This window comes from Varanus komodoensis, unplaced genomic scaffold (genome assembly GCF_004798865.1).
Source record: "Varanus komodoensis strain SLA01 unplaced genomic scaffold, ASM479886v1 scaffold26, whole genome shotgun sequence".
In the NCBI taxonomy this organism is placed as follows: domain Eukaryota; kingdom Metazoa; phylum Chordata; class Lepidosauria; order Squamata; family Varanidae; genus Varanus; species Varanus komodoensis.
The window spans coordinates 9,117,584-9,134,317 of record NW_025335684.1 but is presented as its reverse complement, the minus strand read 5'-3'; the positions used below and the strand labels follow the sequence as shown (position 1 = coordinate 9,134,317).

The 16,734-nt window shown below is 44.4% G+C and overlaps 1 protein-coding gene across 3 annotated transcripts in view; it reads left to right on the top strand.

Moving 5' to 3' along the window:
• Nucleotides 1–16,456, top strand: part of VPS35L (VPS35 endosomal protein sorting factor like) — an 87,867-nt gene extending 71,411 nt beyond the window's left edge. For 2 of the 3 annotated variants that reach the window (XM_044433188.1, XM_044433187.1), the window contains exons 28-32: nucleotides 5,679–5,818; nucleotides 6,507–6,672; nucleotides 11,110–11,228; nucleotides 12,984–13,130; nucleotides 13,896–14,059. In XM_044433188.1, coding sequence (XP_044289123.1) covers nucleotides 5,679–5,818; nucleotides 6,507–6,672; nucleotides 11,110–11,228; nucleotides 12,984–13,130; nucleotides 13,896–13,994 — 671 coding nt within the window. In that variant the 3' untranslated portion in view covers nucleotides 13,995–14,059. Of the gene's footprint in view, nucleotides 1–5,678; nucleotides 5,819–6,506; nucleotides 6,673–11,109; nucleotides 11,229–12,983; nucleotides 13,131–13,895; nucleotides 14,060–15,469 lie in introns of those variants that run through there. The other variant, XM_044433189.1, reaches the window with a different exon arrangement.
• Nucleotides 16,457–16,734: the final 278 nt, after the last annotated feature.

The following is a 16,734-nucleotide window of genomic DNA, read 5'->3' as shown; positions in this document are numbered from 1 at the left end:
AAAGGCTGGAAGAACAAATGGCCACCTGTGATGACACAGGGGTGGAGGACTTAATTAAACTTTTCAGTTTTGAATGGTGCAATTTAGACATTGATAACTATATGGACATTTGGGCTGGCTTTGTTGAAGTGCATGCATAATTATTTTTAACAACAGCAAGGTGTTTTCCAAAAGACTGCGACAAAGGGATATATAACATATGTCATTAGCATTATGGAACTTTTAAAATCTTGTTCAAAAGAACTGTAATCCTTTGGTTTATTTTTTTTTCTTTTGCTTTTTTATCTTTGAGCTGTGGCTTGGTCTCATTTTGTAGCACAAAAATACACGGAGAGATGCATGGGAAGCACCTTCCAGATGCCAGGGTTATGTAGGCCTTTCCGAGATGCTTTGCTGTCTCTCAAAATACTTGCACTGCCACTGTTTTTTAACAGTGCATTCAAACCGTGATTTCCCCTGCAACTAGACACAGCGGGGGGCTGCTAGAACAGGTCACTAATCCTCCTTTCCTGAAGGTCACACACATACCTCTGCAGAAAGATTTATATTCTAGTGGTCAGCTAGAATGAGGGAAGATCAACCGAGGAGGAGGAAATTCAGTGAAGCATAAATGGGGTTGTATCCAGAGCACACACCTAGGAAAGCTTTGTCAGCTTTGCTTCCTCTCTCATGAAACACATGCTAACGTGCCTTAGGCATGGAGACTTTAATGGCCAGCCTTTACTAGGCTTGGCTGTGTGACACAAGTATCACACCCCCAACCTTTGGGCACAAGAGCTTTCTTACAGTGCAAACAGTGTTGTTGCAGGAACAGCAAATGAGGGCATGTGGTTGTGAGAGGGAGGGAGGCGGAGGTTGCGGGAAGGATGCTGAGTATAAACTGGATTACCTCTCATGGCTTTTCTGCTCTGCTGTTCATGTGTGGGTCACAGGGAGCAGATCCGTGTTTTTCTGGGTAGAAGGCTCTCCAGCTCACCCATTTTTTGGTTGCCCGTTTGTTAGCCCCAAGGAGACTCAAGTGATTTCTCTGAATTAAGGGGGATTGCTGAGAGCTCTTAAGTGAAGCAGTTCTGTGTTCTCCCTACTTCCCCACCCGCTCAACATTTCACAGTATGATTTAATAGGAAGCAGAACAGTTTGGTATGTGTGTTTTGAATGGAATGAAACTTTTTGCTTTGCCTCGCTGAGGATATTGCAAGTCCTTTGTTTTCTTCCTCGATAAAGCATAGCTTTTTGAGGAATGTATGTATATGAGATCACATAAGGTATAGATTGTTAGCTCACTAGATGTAGGTTGCTTGCATTTAATGTTGCCAAGCTATACCCTTCCTTGACTTCACATTTCATGTTTGATTCCCCCGCCCCCCCGTATGTCCTACCAATGTCAGACATTTTATAAAAATAAAAATATTTCCTAGGTGCCGTTCTCTTCCCTGAAGAGGTGTGATTTTGTATTCACAAGTCTGCCTATTTAATCTTCTAAATGCTGATCATCTTGCTTTACTTAATTCATGACATAAGTCCTGGATTTTTAATGCCGGTTATTCACTCAGCTGTTGCTGGCTGTTTTTTGAAAGTATTGTTCCTCAAGTTGCGTTCTTTCAAAGAGGGTGGGATAGAAATTCAGAGTAGATGAATGGATGAATGCTATATTAAGAAAAGATGACGAGATGTACCCCATGTGGTTTTGAGCTTTTTTAGAAGCCAGAATTATTCTTATACATGGAATTTTACTTATAGTATGCAGATTATTTTTTCCTGGCGATAGAATTTAATTTCTCATATGCTATGATCATACATAGTCATAAAGCATGTGCGTCATAGAACACCAGAGTGCCAGATGTGATTGCAATCCATGCATTTTGCTCTCTCAGTTGCCTTTGGTACTTATGTTCTGGAAAGCCAGCTCCAGAAGTGGATATATTTTTTAACAGCCAAAAGGAGGAAAAAATCCCCCTTGATTTTCTGCATGTAGGAAGATGCTTTAAACAGAATGAAAGAAGTGGTCCTCCTGTAGTTATAGTTTGAACCCAGTTTTTCCTCTGGAATGGTTGACACTTGCCTTGTTGTGAGAGACTCAAGGCAGAGTTCTGGGTCTGAACCTTGCAAGAAAAAACCCAGGGATAGAGTTAGGGCACAAGGAGCATGCCCGGTCCCTGGTCACCACTACATTAACCTCAAAAGCCAGGGCACACCCAGAGCAGGGCCTCTGATTGGCAACCTTAATGCACAGGCAGGCTTCTGTGGACCGAGGGAGTCCTGCAACTGTCCAGGTCCTAAGCTTTACAGAGCTTGAAATGTAAGTAAGTGCCAGCACTTTTGAGCTGGGCTTAAAAATGAATGAGCAGTGTCAGAATCCCAGAATCTCAATTTGAGAAGAGGGAATAAAACTCGGGTTCATGGGAAAGACCAAGCGTCCAGACCATCTGAGGCTTTATTGTATTACCCCAGGGTTCCCGCGGTACTCACGATAATGCATGCATTACCGGGCAGGCAGAGGTGAACTCTGCTACCAAGCTTCAACACCATTTCAGGGCATTTATAGGTACACAGGTACAGGGCAATTGATGACAGAATGCAGAGATTACAATAAGATTCTGAGGTCATCACATACAGAACAGATAAAGAAATGTCAGTCAATCACACAGTAACAATGAGATTACAATATTTCTAATTGCCTGTATTGACACTTTAGTAGCTTGGACCCATCTCCACGTCTGCTTAGACATGTAAATTCAAGCTACTGAAACTATGCATGAACTCAAGACTCTTATCTACTCTAGACATTCTGAATTGGCTAGGGCACATGGAGCCTCTGGGCTATCAAAAGATACTTCCTTGTAAACTGAATTCCAACAATGACTTTTTACAATGTATATTTGGACTAAATGGCCTGTCTACTGTAGCTCACAGCTAAAGGTAAGAGAAAGGAGTGGGGAATGCCATTTTAAACAGTGACAGCTTGGTTTTGGGAAGGAAGACAGGATTTATCCAAATTTTCCCAACAGCAGCCAGCGAAGCTCTTTTGAAACTCGAGTGGCTTGGTCTTCCAGGGCTGATTCAAGCCAGCAGCCCAGTGACTTTCCTCTCAACCAGCTCCAGTTCCGGGAACTCAGTGGTGCTGGACAGAGCAAGATTGCCCCACCATTCCTTTTCATGCATATGAAAACAATTCTTACTTGCCACATCAAAGAGGCAGCAAGTACAAATCAAACGCTTGGTGGTCATGACAGTTTAATGAATTTGACGGCTACTTTTCCACCCTCCTGTCTTGATCCTCCTGTATCTTTACATTTGATTCTCCTGAGCGTGTACCTGTAAATTAAAATTATACTGGAACTATCAGTATGTCTGTTAGGTTTATTTTGTAGTGTTTTACCACCTGGCTCAAAAGTGTTCTCCTGGTTCAACCATGTCATATTTAAAATCAAAAGTAGTTTATCTCACATCAGGGACATTTGGAGTTGGGTTCAGTGCTCCACTTTTCTGCATTGTCTATCTATTTTTACCCCGCATCATCAAAAATCTAGCCTTTGTTGTATTTGGGAACATTTTTGACCCCAGATAAAAGTCAAGTCAAGCAAAGTGCTACAAGGCCTTTGTTCTGGCTGAATTCTCCCCCCTCCCCACAAAAAAAACCAATCAGTGTAAGAATAGCTTTCAGCTCTCAGCAAGTCCCAGTTATTTAAGGCTTTATCCTTGCTGATGCTATGCATAATAATAAAATCTGCATAACAATGATTGGCCTATTGACTTTTCTCTGCATAATAAGAGTTTGGCCTTCAAAGTTAAAAGCAACAACAACGTAGAAGAACCTCTCTGATGGATTTTAATTGTTTGTTGGGAGTTTTAGCTCAACACCTTAGCTTTAAAAAGAGACTAAGATGATCTGTATTGAACTTTTTCTTTTGTTTGGGGTAAAAATACTCCATAGAAATATTCTTAGGGAGATTCGGTGTGTGTGTGTGGGGGGGGGGGGGCTTTGGGCCTCGGGGATATTTTGATTTATAGGAAAAAGGCAGGAGACTGAAATTTGGGAACGTTTTCAACTAAGCTCTTTATGGCAATGTCCTTGAAGAACGTGTCAGTATGACTGCGTGACATGCCATCAAATTGCCTCAAACTTTTGGCTACCCTACTCAGTCCCATCCAGTTCTTGTAAATCGCTTCCTTTATAGAATTGATCCGTCTCATCTTTGATCTTCCTCGTCTTCCTTCCACTTTCCCTAGCATTGTCTTCCTCAGTGAGACTGGCCTCCTCATGATGTGCCCAAAGCACAACAGCTTCACTTTCATTGGTTTTGATTGCAGGGCTTCTAAGTCTCCATCTTTTTTCTAATTTCTTGGCCACAATCTCCCTGTGAATTAATGACTGAGCCAAGGTATTCAAAATCTTTCAGTTTCTTCATTATTGACGTTGTTGTTGGTGTTGTTCGTCGCGAAGTCGTGTCCGACCCATCGTGACCCCATGGACAACACTCCTCCAGGCCTTCCTGTCCTCCACCATCCCCCGGAGTCCACCTAAGCTCACGCCAGCTGCTTCCATGACTCCATCCAGCCACCTCATCCTCTTCCACCCCCTTCTTCTTTTGCGGTCAATTGTTCCCAGCATCAGGGTCTTCTCCAGGGAGTCCTTCCTTCTCATCAGGTGGCCAAATTATTTGAGTTTCATCTTCAGGATCTGGCCTTCTAAAAAGCAGTCAGGGTTGATCTCCTCTTGGAATTATTGCCAGTAAAGCCCTCTAAGTCTTCTGTAGTCAAGATTTTTGTCTTCTTATTGTTCAGCTGCAGTCCTGCTTTGGCACTTTCTTCTTCCACTTTCATCAGAAGTCTCTTCAAATCATTGCTGCTTTCTGCCAGTAATATGGCATCACATCTTAAGTTATTCATGGAATCATACAGTTGGAAGGGGTCTAGCAGGCCATCAGGTCCAACCACATGCTCAATCAAGGACTCAAGTTTCCCATCCGGATTCATGTACCTTCCATCCATTTTCACTCCTCCTTCCTCTGATCCTCATCTAGATTTCTTTATATACCCTGCATACAGATTGAGCAGACAGCAAGATACAATATGCTCCCTCTGATGCCTTTGCCTATTGGAAACCATTCTGTTTCTCTGTCTGCTGTCCTAACAGTCGATTCTTGTTATGGACGAACAAGTGTTGAAACGCACCCACTTCTTTCAGAACCATCCATAGCTTCTCAGACTCTAGGTAATTCTCTGGCTTCTCTGACATTCTCAAGCCCCCTCACCATGTCAAGAGGTCCAAGAGGGGGGTTGCTAGGGTTGTAGGACTATTTATGTGAGCTAAGAAGATGCCAGCTGCCCCATAATGTGGACAAAGTGGACAGTTTTGTTGGCGAAACTGCCATGTAAGAAGAAGTAGGAAAAGAAAATACGGGAAATTAGATACAGGGAGGAGACTCCTTGCATGAACTTCTTACGGCTTGTAGTATCTTGCACTGGCTGAAGAGGACAGCAAAATAAGGCAACATTTTGTGGCATGAACCACTGTTTGAATTTTCTAGCAGTTGCAGGGCAGGGAGCTGAGCCAAGGCAGCAAGTGTGCTGCAGGCTTTCTACTCTCTGGTTGAAGGTCTATTTAACATTGCAGGCATGTTGATGAATCCAAGGTTCCATGTGCTAATCGTCCAGGGGCTCTGCTCTCTTTACAGGGGATGCCTTTTTCAAGGCAGCGATAAGCCTTGTTCCTGAGGTCCCGAAGACAATCAACATAGAAGGGAAGATGCGGCCCTCTGAAGCGTTCCTCCTAGAATTCCTCTGCAATTTCTTTTCTACCTTGTTGATTATTCCGGTAAGTCGTTAACCTGGCCCACTCATCTACACCTGCTGAAATGGTGTTGCATTTTGCTACTCAGTTATGCTCCTCACTGAATTATCAAGGCAACTGACATGGCTGGACAATACAGAACCAACCTATAGAAGTACTTAAAACTGAAAAGTATAACAAGAACTGCAGCAAAAGCAGTGTAAATCCACTTGGGGGAGGGGTGTTAAATAAATAGGCCGGCGCCAAGACAAATTAAAAAGCCCTGGAAATCTGAAAGGGTTTGGACAGAGAGTTTCATTAACATGCCACCCGGCTACATTTCCTCCAAAGCCTAGAACTCCCAAGCAGTAGATGAGGTAGTAAACATGTGTCGGGACTATATAATTTTAGAAGGTAGCTGGGAATCCACATGACCCCATATTCTTCTACAAAAACAAATCTGTGTACATTTCAAAAACAAACCAGAAATAAGCAGCCTGCTGTGAATCTGACTGAGAGCAGTTAGAAATGTGAAAGATTCTAAACCTTTCCAGCCGCTCCTTTGCCTTCCTTTCCCTGTGACTTAATGTTTATAGTGCTGGCTTGGCTACACGGGGCTGAGCCAAGGCAAGGCTTTCGTGTCATGATGCCTCCTTTATGCCTCCGTGTTTCCTGGGGAGCAGCGGAATCCACCTGTCCTGACCATGGCCACTAGCCTGGTTTTGTTCCCTAGGACCATCCTGAGCAGGGCGTGTTGTTCCTGGTGCGAGGGCTGCTAAACGTCATCCAGGACTACACTTGGGAAGATAACAACGATGACAAAATCCGGATCTACACGAACGTGGTGCATCTTCTCTCGGCGATGAGTCAGGAGACGTTCATTTACCATGTGGACAAAGGTGAGTGAGTGAGCTTCGATGCTAGCACAAAAGATCTAGAAACAAAGAGAACAAGAGTTCCTTCTTTGATTGTGCTTTTGTCACAGCTCTGGAATACTTTTCCTGGATAGGTCTGTCTGGCACTGAAACACCAGCAATGTGGGATCCATGTGGAGGCGATTTCATTCTCTATTCAAAAATACTGCTTGATTTTTCAAGTTTTGCTTTCAATATGCTACTGTTTTGATGTGTTTTTCAGCCTGTCCCGGTTGCTTTGCATTAGAACACTCATTAGCCACAGCCAGCAGTCGGGTCTGGTGAGAGGAGCAGTCCAAACCATGTGCAAGGCACCCGCTAGAGAGAGTTTAGACAGAAAAAAGGACAAGAACGCCCAGAAGGGCCCAGCCAGCATGCTGGGAGCTTTAGATTTATTTTTTCTGTCTTTCTAAACTTGTCCAGGATTTCACCTTCAGTGACTTAGGGCAGCATCCAGTGAAACTCTCCTGCTAAATTAAATTGGATTGCATTGGCATAAAGGGCCCCCAGCGCAACGCCACGGTGCTTGCTGGCATGGCAGGTTCCCAGGGAAGCCGACTGATCTTGCAAGTGTTCCTGGTGTTTGTCAGAGGTCATTATGCTACCATGACTTTATTTATGTGAGCAGGAGTGTCACACTGGATTGTAGAAAAGTGGGATATGTGTATTTTAAACTTTTGTCACAGATACTTTCTTGAGACCAGTTCTTGCAGCATTTTTCAAGACTTGCATAAGTAATTTAAAAAAAAAAAATTGGTGGTGTTAAAAATGTTACATTCATTGAAAATAAACCGTTGGAATTCAGCTGTGATGAATGTTCTAAACTTGACCTCAATAGGCTAAAATGAGTAATTCTTTAAAAAGGAACACCTTTTTCATATTCCCAGAGGAAGATTTTGTGCTTTTGGGGCTCAATCATATGCAAGTTAGACAGTAAGCAGTTGACTGGGGCATATTTCTCGGCCTTTTTTGTGTCTGAACTTGCATAGGAGTGTGCCTTTAATCAGAATAATGAGATGAACTTGGCTCATTAGTGCATTTCCCAGTAGAAACAGAATCTTCAGAGGTGTTTTCTTAGAACTTTTGTACCATCTGCTGAGGGCATCTGCATTTTACACGTACAGAATTCCCTCCCCCCACTCTCTTTTTGGTTTTAACTGGCAAAACCACTTGAGCTTGTCCTTTGCAATTTTCTTGCAAACACTGTATAACATCTGCCAAAGGAGAACAGACGAAGGCCATCCAGCCTTGCAGATCACTGTGTGTCCAAAGGCTGAGGTTGTCTGTAGCTTACCTTGGAGACGGGCTTATTTCCGGGAGAGGGCTAGTTCTGTCCTCCATGCTTCACGGTTAAAAACACCTCCTTTTTCGTTTGTTTTCAAGTCCATCTGCCCCCTGGTTTCACCCTTTATTTTCAGGGTCGCTCTGCACTAATGTGCACACTGATCGTTCTGGAAAACCCCGTTTATTTTCAGCAGCAAATGTACTAGCGTAGGAAGCACCTGCACACACGTGGCCCCCCCCCCCCCCCCCGCTGGGCCTGGATGGACTGTTGCAGCGAGAGAGGAAAAGTTGTGGTAGTGGAAATACTCACTGGGTCACATATTTCCACATCGTTAAGGTGAGATCTGCAAGATGAACCTTTGCAGGGCTTGAACCCACATTTTGGACTGAACTGCCAGCAAGCCTGGTGATTGGCCATGCTGGCTGGGGCTGATGGGGGTTGAAGTACAAAACATCTGGCAGGCACTGGGAAGGCTGGTTTAGGACTCATATCTGTGATTGGTCCAGTCAACACCATGCCATCCAATATGGCTGCAGTGTTTGGATTACAACTCCCATCATCCCAAGCCACCATGGTTGGGAAACACTGGGCTGTTCCACCTTAGAGGGCTCCAGGGTCTCTGGCAGGAGTCTTTTCTAACTTTATGAGGTCTTCAGGGCTGGGCATCCTGAAATTTGAACTTGTGACCTTTTCCATAGGGGGCATTTGGGCCACTAAGCTCCAGCTCTCCCACCCGCTGGAGACTCGTCTCTTGTACCACGATGTAGTCAGCTGTTCGCACTCAGTGACTAGCGGAATTAGAGTGCTGAGCGCTTTCTCTTTGTATAAGTCAGAAACATGGTTGCAATCTATTTAGTTTTATTTGTTTATTTCATTTCATTTCTATACTGCCCGTAGCCAAATCTCTTTAGGCAGTTTACAAAAAGTATAAAAACGATACGATGCAATAGATAAAAACATCAACAAGAATTAAACAGTAATTTAAAATAGCATTAAAAACATTAAAAGACAATAAAAAGACCTGAGCAAGAATAAAAGAAAGGTACCTGGATAATCATGCCAGGCCTCTGAATGACCAGGGAAGTCTTTAAGGGCCTCTGCAGAGAGCACTGCCTTATCCTCACACCGAAAAGATGGTAAATGTGGCGCAACTGAGAGGCTGTTCCAAAGATGGAGGGGTCACCGCAGAAAAGGCCCTCCCCCTGGTCGCTACCTTCCAAGCCTCTTGCGGGTTGATCCTCAGAGGAAGGCAGAGAGGTTGATGGTAGTGTCCAGGTGGGTTGGGGTTAGAAGAGCTGCGCCATCAGGTACTGTGGTCCCCAGTTGTGTAGGGCTTGATAGGTCAAAACCAGCACCTTGAATTGGGACTGGGAGCATTGTTGTTGTGAGTCACGAAGTCGAGTCCAACCCATCGCGACCCCATGGACAACACTCCTCCAGGCCCTCCTGTCCCCCACCATCCCCGGAGTCCACCCAAGCTCACGCCGACTGCTTCAGTGACTCATCTATCCATCTCATTCTCTGCCGTCCGCTTCTTCTTTTGCCATCTATTGTTCCCAGCATCAGGGTCTTCTCCAGGGAGTCCTTCCTTCTCATTAGGTGGCCAAAGTATTTGAGTTCCATCTGCAGTATCTGGCCTTCTAAAGAGCAGTCAGGGTTGATCTCCTCTAGCACTGACCGGTTTGATCGCCTTGCGGTCCAAGGGAGTCTCTGCCAGCACCACAATTCAAAGGCCTCAATCCTTCGGCGCTCAGCCTTCCTTATGGTCCGGCTTTCACAGTCGTGCATTGCAACTGGGAAAACCATCGCCTTGCAGTCAGCCAATGTAACCAGCATTATGGCCTTTGAATTATTAAGGTGATCGGTTCTTGGATGCCTGACAATTTTTAAAGTGAGATTGTGGCTGCAGTCTGTTTGGGTTAGCCAGAAACAGTGCAACCCTATGACAGTTCAATAATTTATTTTGCATGCCCCCCCGGCCCCCGCCCTGCGTGTCAGTGAAGCTGGCCTGGAGAGCAAGTCCGTTGTGACATGCAAAGAAGAGAAGTGATTTGATCCCCGGGTTTGCATTTTTAAGGTCCCCAGGCATTCATGGTCTCCTACAGGATGGGCAACTTTGACAGGCCCCGTAGGTTGCAATTTGTAGGGCACTCGATAATGCAGCCTCCCCTCCAGAAATTGGGAGAAATTAATGAGTTGCCACTGAAATTCGGCCGCAAACCACTCTGCAGTGCTCCGTAGCACTAAAAAGGTTAATTTCCAGCTCAGGTTGGCTCTTTGAATGCTCTGCATTGCTGAAGCAGGCAAATTTAGCTCCAGGCTAAGCTAAATCTGACTCTTCGCATTCTGAAACTACAAAGTGGCATTTTTGCTTTTCACTGCCACCAGATTCCATGCTGTGGCAGGGATTTCCCTGAGCTGGGAATGTGGGCTTAGTGGTGCCCAGCCTGATCAAATTGATTGCTCTACCCCACCAATCCTAAAAGACATTTATTTATTTATAACATTTCTGTGCCGCACCCATTGCCTAATCCATAGCTAATGCTCTATCCATAACATCGCACCATTTAAAAAAAAAATTAAATTTATTTTTCGATTTATATCCTGCCTTTTTCCTACAAAGGACTCAAGGCAGGTTACATCATTCTCCTCCTCCATCATATCCCCACAACAACCCTGTGAGGTAGGTTGGGCTGAAAGTCTGTGGCTGGCCCAAAGTCACCCAGTTGGCTCCATGGCTGAGCGGGGACTAGAACCCAGATCCTCCGAGTCCCAGTCCCATGCTCTTAACCACTACACCACACTGGCTCTCTGGCTTTTTCCTGAGTTTTGTCTCACATATGAGCAGGGCCGTCTTAACAGCGTTATGGGGCCCCTATGACAACTACAACTACTGTTAATTTTGGAAGTTTTCCAATTTCCAAGGGTTAACATACACAGATTAGTATGGGGCCCAGGACAAGTGCCCATCAGGCCCATGCATTAAGAAGGCCCTGCACATGAGCTACTTAAATACCTTATGATAGGGTATTTTTTTCCTGAGATGATCGTTTACAAATATCCGGACTTCTAAGTCACGCAAACATTCTTACCCACCCACTTTCTCATATTCAATCTGAAACCTTTTGTTTTCTCAGTTGAATCCAATGATACCTTGTATGGTGGAGATACCAAATTCTTGGCAGAAACCAGCAAGCTGTGTGAAACGGTGATAGCACAAATCCTGGACCATCTCAAGAACCTCGGAAAGGATGAGGTGGGAAAAAACCTTCTTCTTGTCCTGCCTGTAACAAATAGTGTCCCTTACCTAATTTTATTTGGCATTTTTTTAAAGTTTTAAGATGATTTTTTTTTAGTTCTTAGGTTTCGATTTGGAGAGTTCTGCACTCTATCTTGAATGTTTTTAAAGCTGGAGGGCCAATCTAAAATCAGCTTATTTGACACAGAAATAGAATAGGATGGAAAAGATAAGAATAAGCGTTGGAAGGGACCGATAAGGCCATCAAGTCCAACTCCCAGCTCCACTTCCACATGTGTCCACCCATCTGGCTGCAGGCCGCTGCCTTTCCAGTTTAGCAAAGGTGACTTGACGTGCTCATTTGATGTAAAAATGTGCAGGCAGGACAAAAAAATAAATAAAATAAAATAAAACTGCTTTGATTCCAGGAAGTGGCAGTGTTTTAACCCTGTGCATGTCCTAGAGGTCACCAGGACCTCTTCCATCCATATCAGGGGGATATCAAAATGTTGCTAGGAGGCAGCCGCATAATATCCAAACTCAGCCATTTCTTCTGGGTAGCAGCTTTCCACACATTTAGCAAGAGCTCTTTCCGTGTTGCCTGTGTGCGTGCACTTGCAAGGAGTCCAGGCAGCAGCATTTAGGTGAAATCTGATCTCTTTTGCCCGCTTGCTTCAGTGGTAAACCTCACAGGGCCAAGGTTAAGGTTGGCTGCATCCAGAGAAGGCTCCAGTGAAGCATGAAATGCATTAATTGATGTGGCAGGTTGGCCACGACGGCTCAGCGTCTTCCGACGACTCCTCAGCTGATTTGATTACTTGGGCCGGTGGCTCTGACTGCAGATTAAGGGCTGCTTGCTCTTTGCTGTAGTCAGCCCACCCAGACCAAAGGGGTGCATAAAAGAGAGTTCTGTCTCCTGCGCAGGGGCTGTGCTGACACCACCAGGGCACCCCTCTGAAGCTTGGCATCTAGACCAAAAGGGTCCTTGATCTGTGGGGCTCTTTTAAAGCAGGCCCAGTGTGATCATAGAGGAACGTAGGAAGTCGCGATCACTGGTTTAGCTAGCTCGGTACTGCCCGCTCCACCAGGCGATGGTTCTGTATCCTCCTGTCTGGCATCCTTCCCAATAAAGGTAACAAGGTGGCACTGCAAAAGGTGTGCTGCACTGCTCCAGCGGCTGCCTCAGTGCGTAGCGCAATGTGCTGTTTAAAAGGCTGCATTCTCCAAACTCTGCCTTTTCATCTTTTATGTGCATTTAGCAAATACAACGTAGAAATGTCAAAAAGCCACTTCACAAAAAATCAGAACTCCTATCTTAAATATATGTTTGAATATAAATAAATGGTACTGCTGAATAGGTATCAAATAGACTGACAATAGAAACAAGATGCTTTGTCTACTGAATGACAAATGCGTATTTGTGTGTGTGTGGGGAGGTTTATCTTCACAAGCCTATAATAGAAAGGCTTTCAAAATCCCCTTTCATGGTCTACTTCTTGAAGAATGATCTGACCTTTGTTTTGCTAGTTTTAACTGATTTTATTGCAGCATGAGCATCCATGAGCTGTATTTCACTTCATCAGATGCCACTGCTTATCCCCATTTGGCAGAAATAAAATAAATAGCTACAGAGACGGAAAATGGGGCCAAACGGCTATGAAACGCTTTTAACTAGTGGATTCTGTTTCCCCACTCATAATACGTATGGTCTTCAAAGCAGCATGACTGCAGAAATTCGTTCCTTGCTATTTTCGTTTTTTGTTTAAATTGTAGACTTTAAAACGACAGAGCCAACTGGCCCTCTACTTCTTCAGTAGCATCTTGGCCCATGGAGATCTGCGGAACAACAAGCTCAACCAGCTTGCGGTTAACTTGTGGAACCTCGCTCAAAAGCATGGCTTTGCTGACACAAAAACCATGGTAAGAAAAGGATGGACAGGTCTTGGAGTGGTGCTGGTGGAAGAGTGTTTAACCTGAGTGGCAAATTCTGAGTATTTGTTATAGGGCTGGCTGTTTTTCATTTTTAACTATGGAAAACTTTGTGTAGCAGAACCACCTTTTAATCTGGATAGTACAGTCCTATACATGACTACTCAGAAGTAAGTCTTACTGAGCTCAGGAGGACTTAATTCCACACAAGTGGGTATGAGATTGCAGCCTGCACGCATCAAGCTTTAGGCTAAGAAGTATAATTCATCTGCACATAACTATTGCCTGAATCCACAGACCTAGGTAGGGCACCAAAGCCCTGATCGCTGGACATCTTCCGGAGCCCCTTCTTTCTTTGTTGCATACGTCTCCCACCTTGTACTCCAGCTGGCTGGACTGCAACTCAGCACTTCCTGCTGGGGATGCTGGCTGGGGATGATGGGAGGTGCAGTACAATGCCTCTGGGCGGGGAAAGGGCAGTTTAAACAGTGGCTGCCTGGAGACTTGCATGCGAGTCTTCCCAGCCATCAAGCCAAAATGACACAAAGCTTTTCCAGACAAAAGCTGAAATATTCATGGCTGTAGTGCCTTGAGGAGAAAATTGTAGTCTCTGCTGCTCTGCCCTGCATGGGAAATATATTCCGGCACATTTGGGTTGATTCTCCTGAACAGCTATAGAGATAATTTTTTTCCCTTCGCTTTTCTTGTGGAGAGGACTGATTTCCAAGGTGCTCTTATTTTCCTTTCCCTTTCTAGGTCAAAACCTTGGAATACATCAAGAAGCAAAGCAAATACCCTGAGCTGAGCCATTTTTCAGAGCTGGCACTACGACTTCCTCTGCAGTCAAGGACCTGATGAATGTTAGCCTGCTGGAAGGCAGTTCTCCAAGGCCTATAAAACACATGTTCCATTGCAAACTATTATTGGTGTTCAATATCTTTTCATTTTGAAGTGTCCCTTGGCGCACAACAGATTTATCCAGTCAGGTCAGAGGCAGGCGAGAAACTGTCCCGACAATGCAAGTCATTTTTGAAATGAGATTTTGTTTCTCACTGCATAGGCGTTCACCATTAAAAGGGGAGTTAAATGCTTACACCAGGGTCAGCAAAACAGCATTTCAATTTCAGACTGTAAATGATTTTTGTAAATATACCCAAATCTGAGAGGGCTGTAGAGAAAAGAAGGTAACCTGGGAGGCCTGATAACAGGTAGCTCCTGGAATTCTTTTGCATTCAGCATGAATATACTTCTCCAGGCATATTTGTCTATTGATTTAAAAGCATAATATACATTGAAAGAAGCGTGGGTGCTTGTGGTAGGCCTCTGAGACACAGTTGAAGGCAAATACGTTCAGGGAGCCTTTGTAAGTAAGCTTTCAGTGTATTAAAAAAATCTAATCAGGGGTAGGACGCATTTGTATTCATTCCCATTACTGATCTTTCCATGCAGTGCTTAGCTGGCTCTTTTATAATCATTAGGCTCACTTATTATTATGCCGCATAACCAAGCCTCCATTTGCCTTTTGATTAGGAGCCCCTGTGAGTGACTTGAGTTTTTCCTCCCTTTAAATTACAAGATAACGCAACGCTCTGAGATAAGGTGAATAACATTTTAAAACACAGGAGGTCCCAATTTAGCACCATTAGTGTGCATGATGCCTTTCCAGAGGCGAAGCCAGACAGGCAGTGGCCATAGAGAGCCTCACCATTCAAGACAGATACAGAAAACTGAGGGAAAGATGTATGTGGACAAGCACAATTATGTGTATTTTAAAAGGGGTTAATGTTCAGCAGGAGGGCTAAGGGGGTAAAGTAAAACAATTGCAGGGAAGTTTGGTTTTGAGTCTGGACCTGAAGGGAAAAGATGTTCCTACTGAGGGACAGAGGTTATTTTACAGAAACAGAAATTGAGAGCTGCATGAGTTTGTATTAAAAAGCAAAAGGCCCCTGGGAGGCTGAGGGTGGAAATGGAGGAGGAATGGTCACAGTGAGAAACCCATGGGAAGAGGTGGGGTGGGGGTAATGTTATGGAGAGCTCGAAAGGGAAGCATAGAGGCTTTGTGCTATTAAATTATTGGAAGAATAAAATAAGAATGGAATAGCCTTAAATATGGCCCTTGAACACCAGACCAGCTAGGAGAGGAGTACGTATTTAAATGGAATTTAGTGGGTTTGTACGGCAAGAGGATTTCACAATACTAAAGCAGCCACTGTGAACCAGTTCTCTGCAGTGGCACGAGGACCGTTCTTGGCCAATAATAAACATTACACTTTCTCATGGTGGCAAACACAGATCTGTCATTTTAGAATATTTGCTTGTTCCTTTGGCAGTAATGTTCTTGGACAAACAAGCAGAAGGAGCCATGTGCATGAGGAGAGCAAAGAAAAAAACTGGAGTAAACACTGTTTATCCACAGCTGGAATGGCAGTTATGTCAGGAGGTATGTAGGAACAGTTGTGTCATGGATTCGGGGACAAAAGCTAATTATGAGAAAAGGAGAAGCCGGGCCAGCGCAGAGGGGAAAAAAGGATGCCTCGCATTAGGAACAGCTCCAAAACACTGGACAATTTTCTTTAAAAAAGTAGAACTGCTCATGGATTATTCATTTCCATGGATATAGTATACACACATACACAAAAATTACATTTACTGAGGCCCCTTTTCCAAACAAGTCTGCTTGGATTTTGCCCTAACAATGTCAGTCATCAAGGAAGGAGAGGGCACAGAAAAGCACAGCTTCTTTTGGGCTGAAGGTAAATCAGCCCTCTCTGTTTCAGTGACCATCTTTGCATCAAGTTGGCCAAAGCAGCACAGGGTACATGATGCAATAACAACCAGATTCCTCTCAGAAACCCCCAAGCAGGGCATAAAAGCCTGTAGCCACTAGTAAGTCAAGACGTGATCTGGGAGAGAGATCAGCTAATCCAAACCAATCTGAATGCTAGCAAACACAAAACAGAGGCTTCAAATACAGTATTTACTAGTACAGTTATGACAGCTACACACCATGTTCACACTGAAAGAAGAAAATGAGGTTTGTTTGCTTGTTTTTCCTATTTCACATACAACCCAGTGTTGATCACTGAACCCGTCGCTGCTATGTTTCAGAAAGGAGGGGTTTTTAAGCATCCCTGTTTGAAACTCTAACACAGTGAAGTGAAGACTTCAGAAAAATGTGCTACTGGAATGGAAGTGAGGTCATTGCATGGTTCGTCCCATCTAACTAAACTCAACAACTTTTGGAAGAGTGCCTTGGAATGAAGCAGAGCCCAAAACCTGTCATTATCTATCCCTTTGTTGTTCTGACTGAAAGGCAGGGAAAAGAGCGGCAGCACAGCTCCACCCAGGGAATCTCACTTTTAATTTATTGGAGACGAGCAGTTTCTAACTTTGAAAGAGAGTTGTGCCAGCTTTTCAAGAACCTCAGGGCCTCCTTTTCAGACCGCGATTGAACAGCTCTTTGTTTAGACCAGGGGTCTCAAACTCAACTGACCTGGGGGCCGCTGGAAGGAGAGTCTGGGCCACATCAAGTATTCCACCACCGCGGTGGTGGTGGGCCGCTCATCCCGCGGCCGGCCTGGGCGCTGCCGGCACT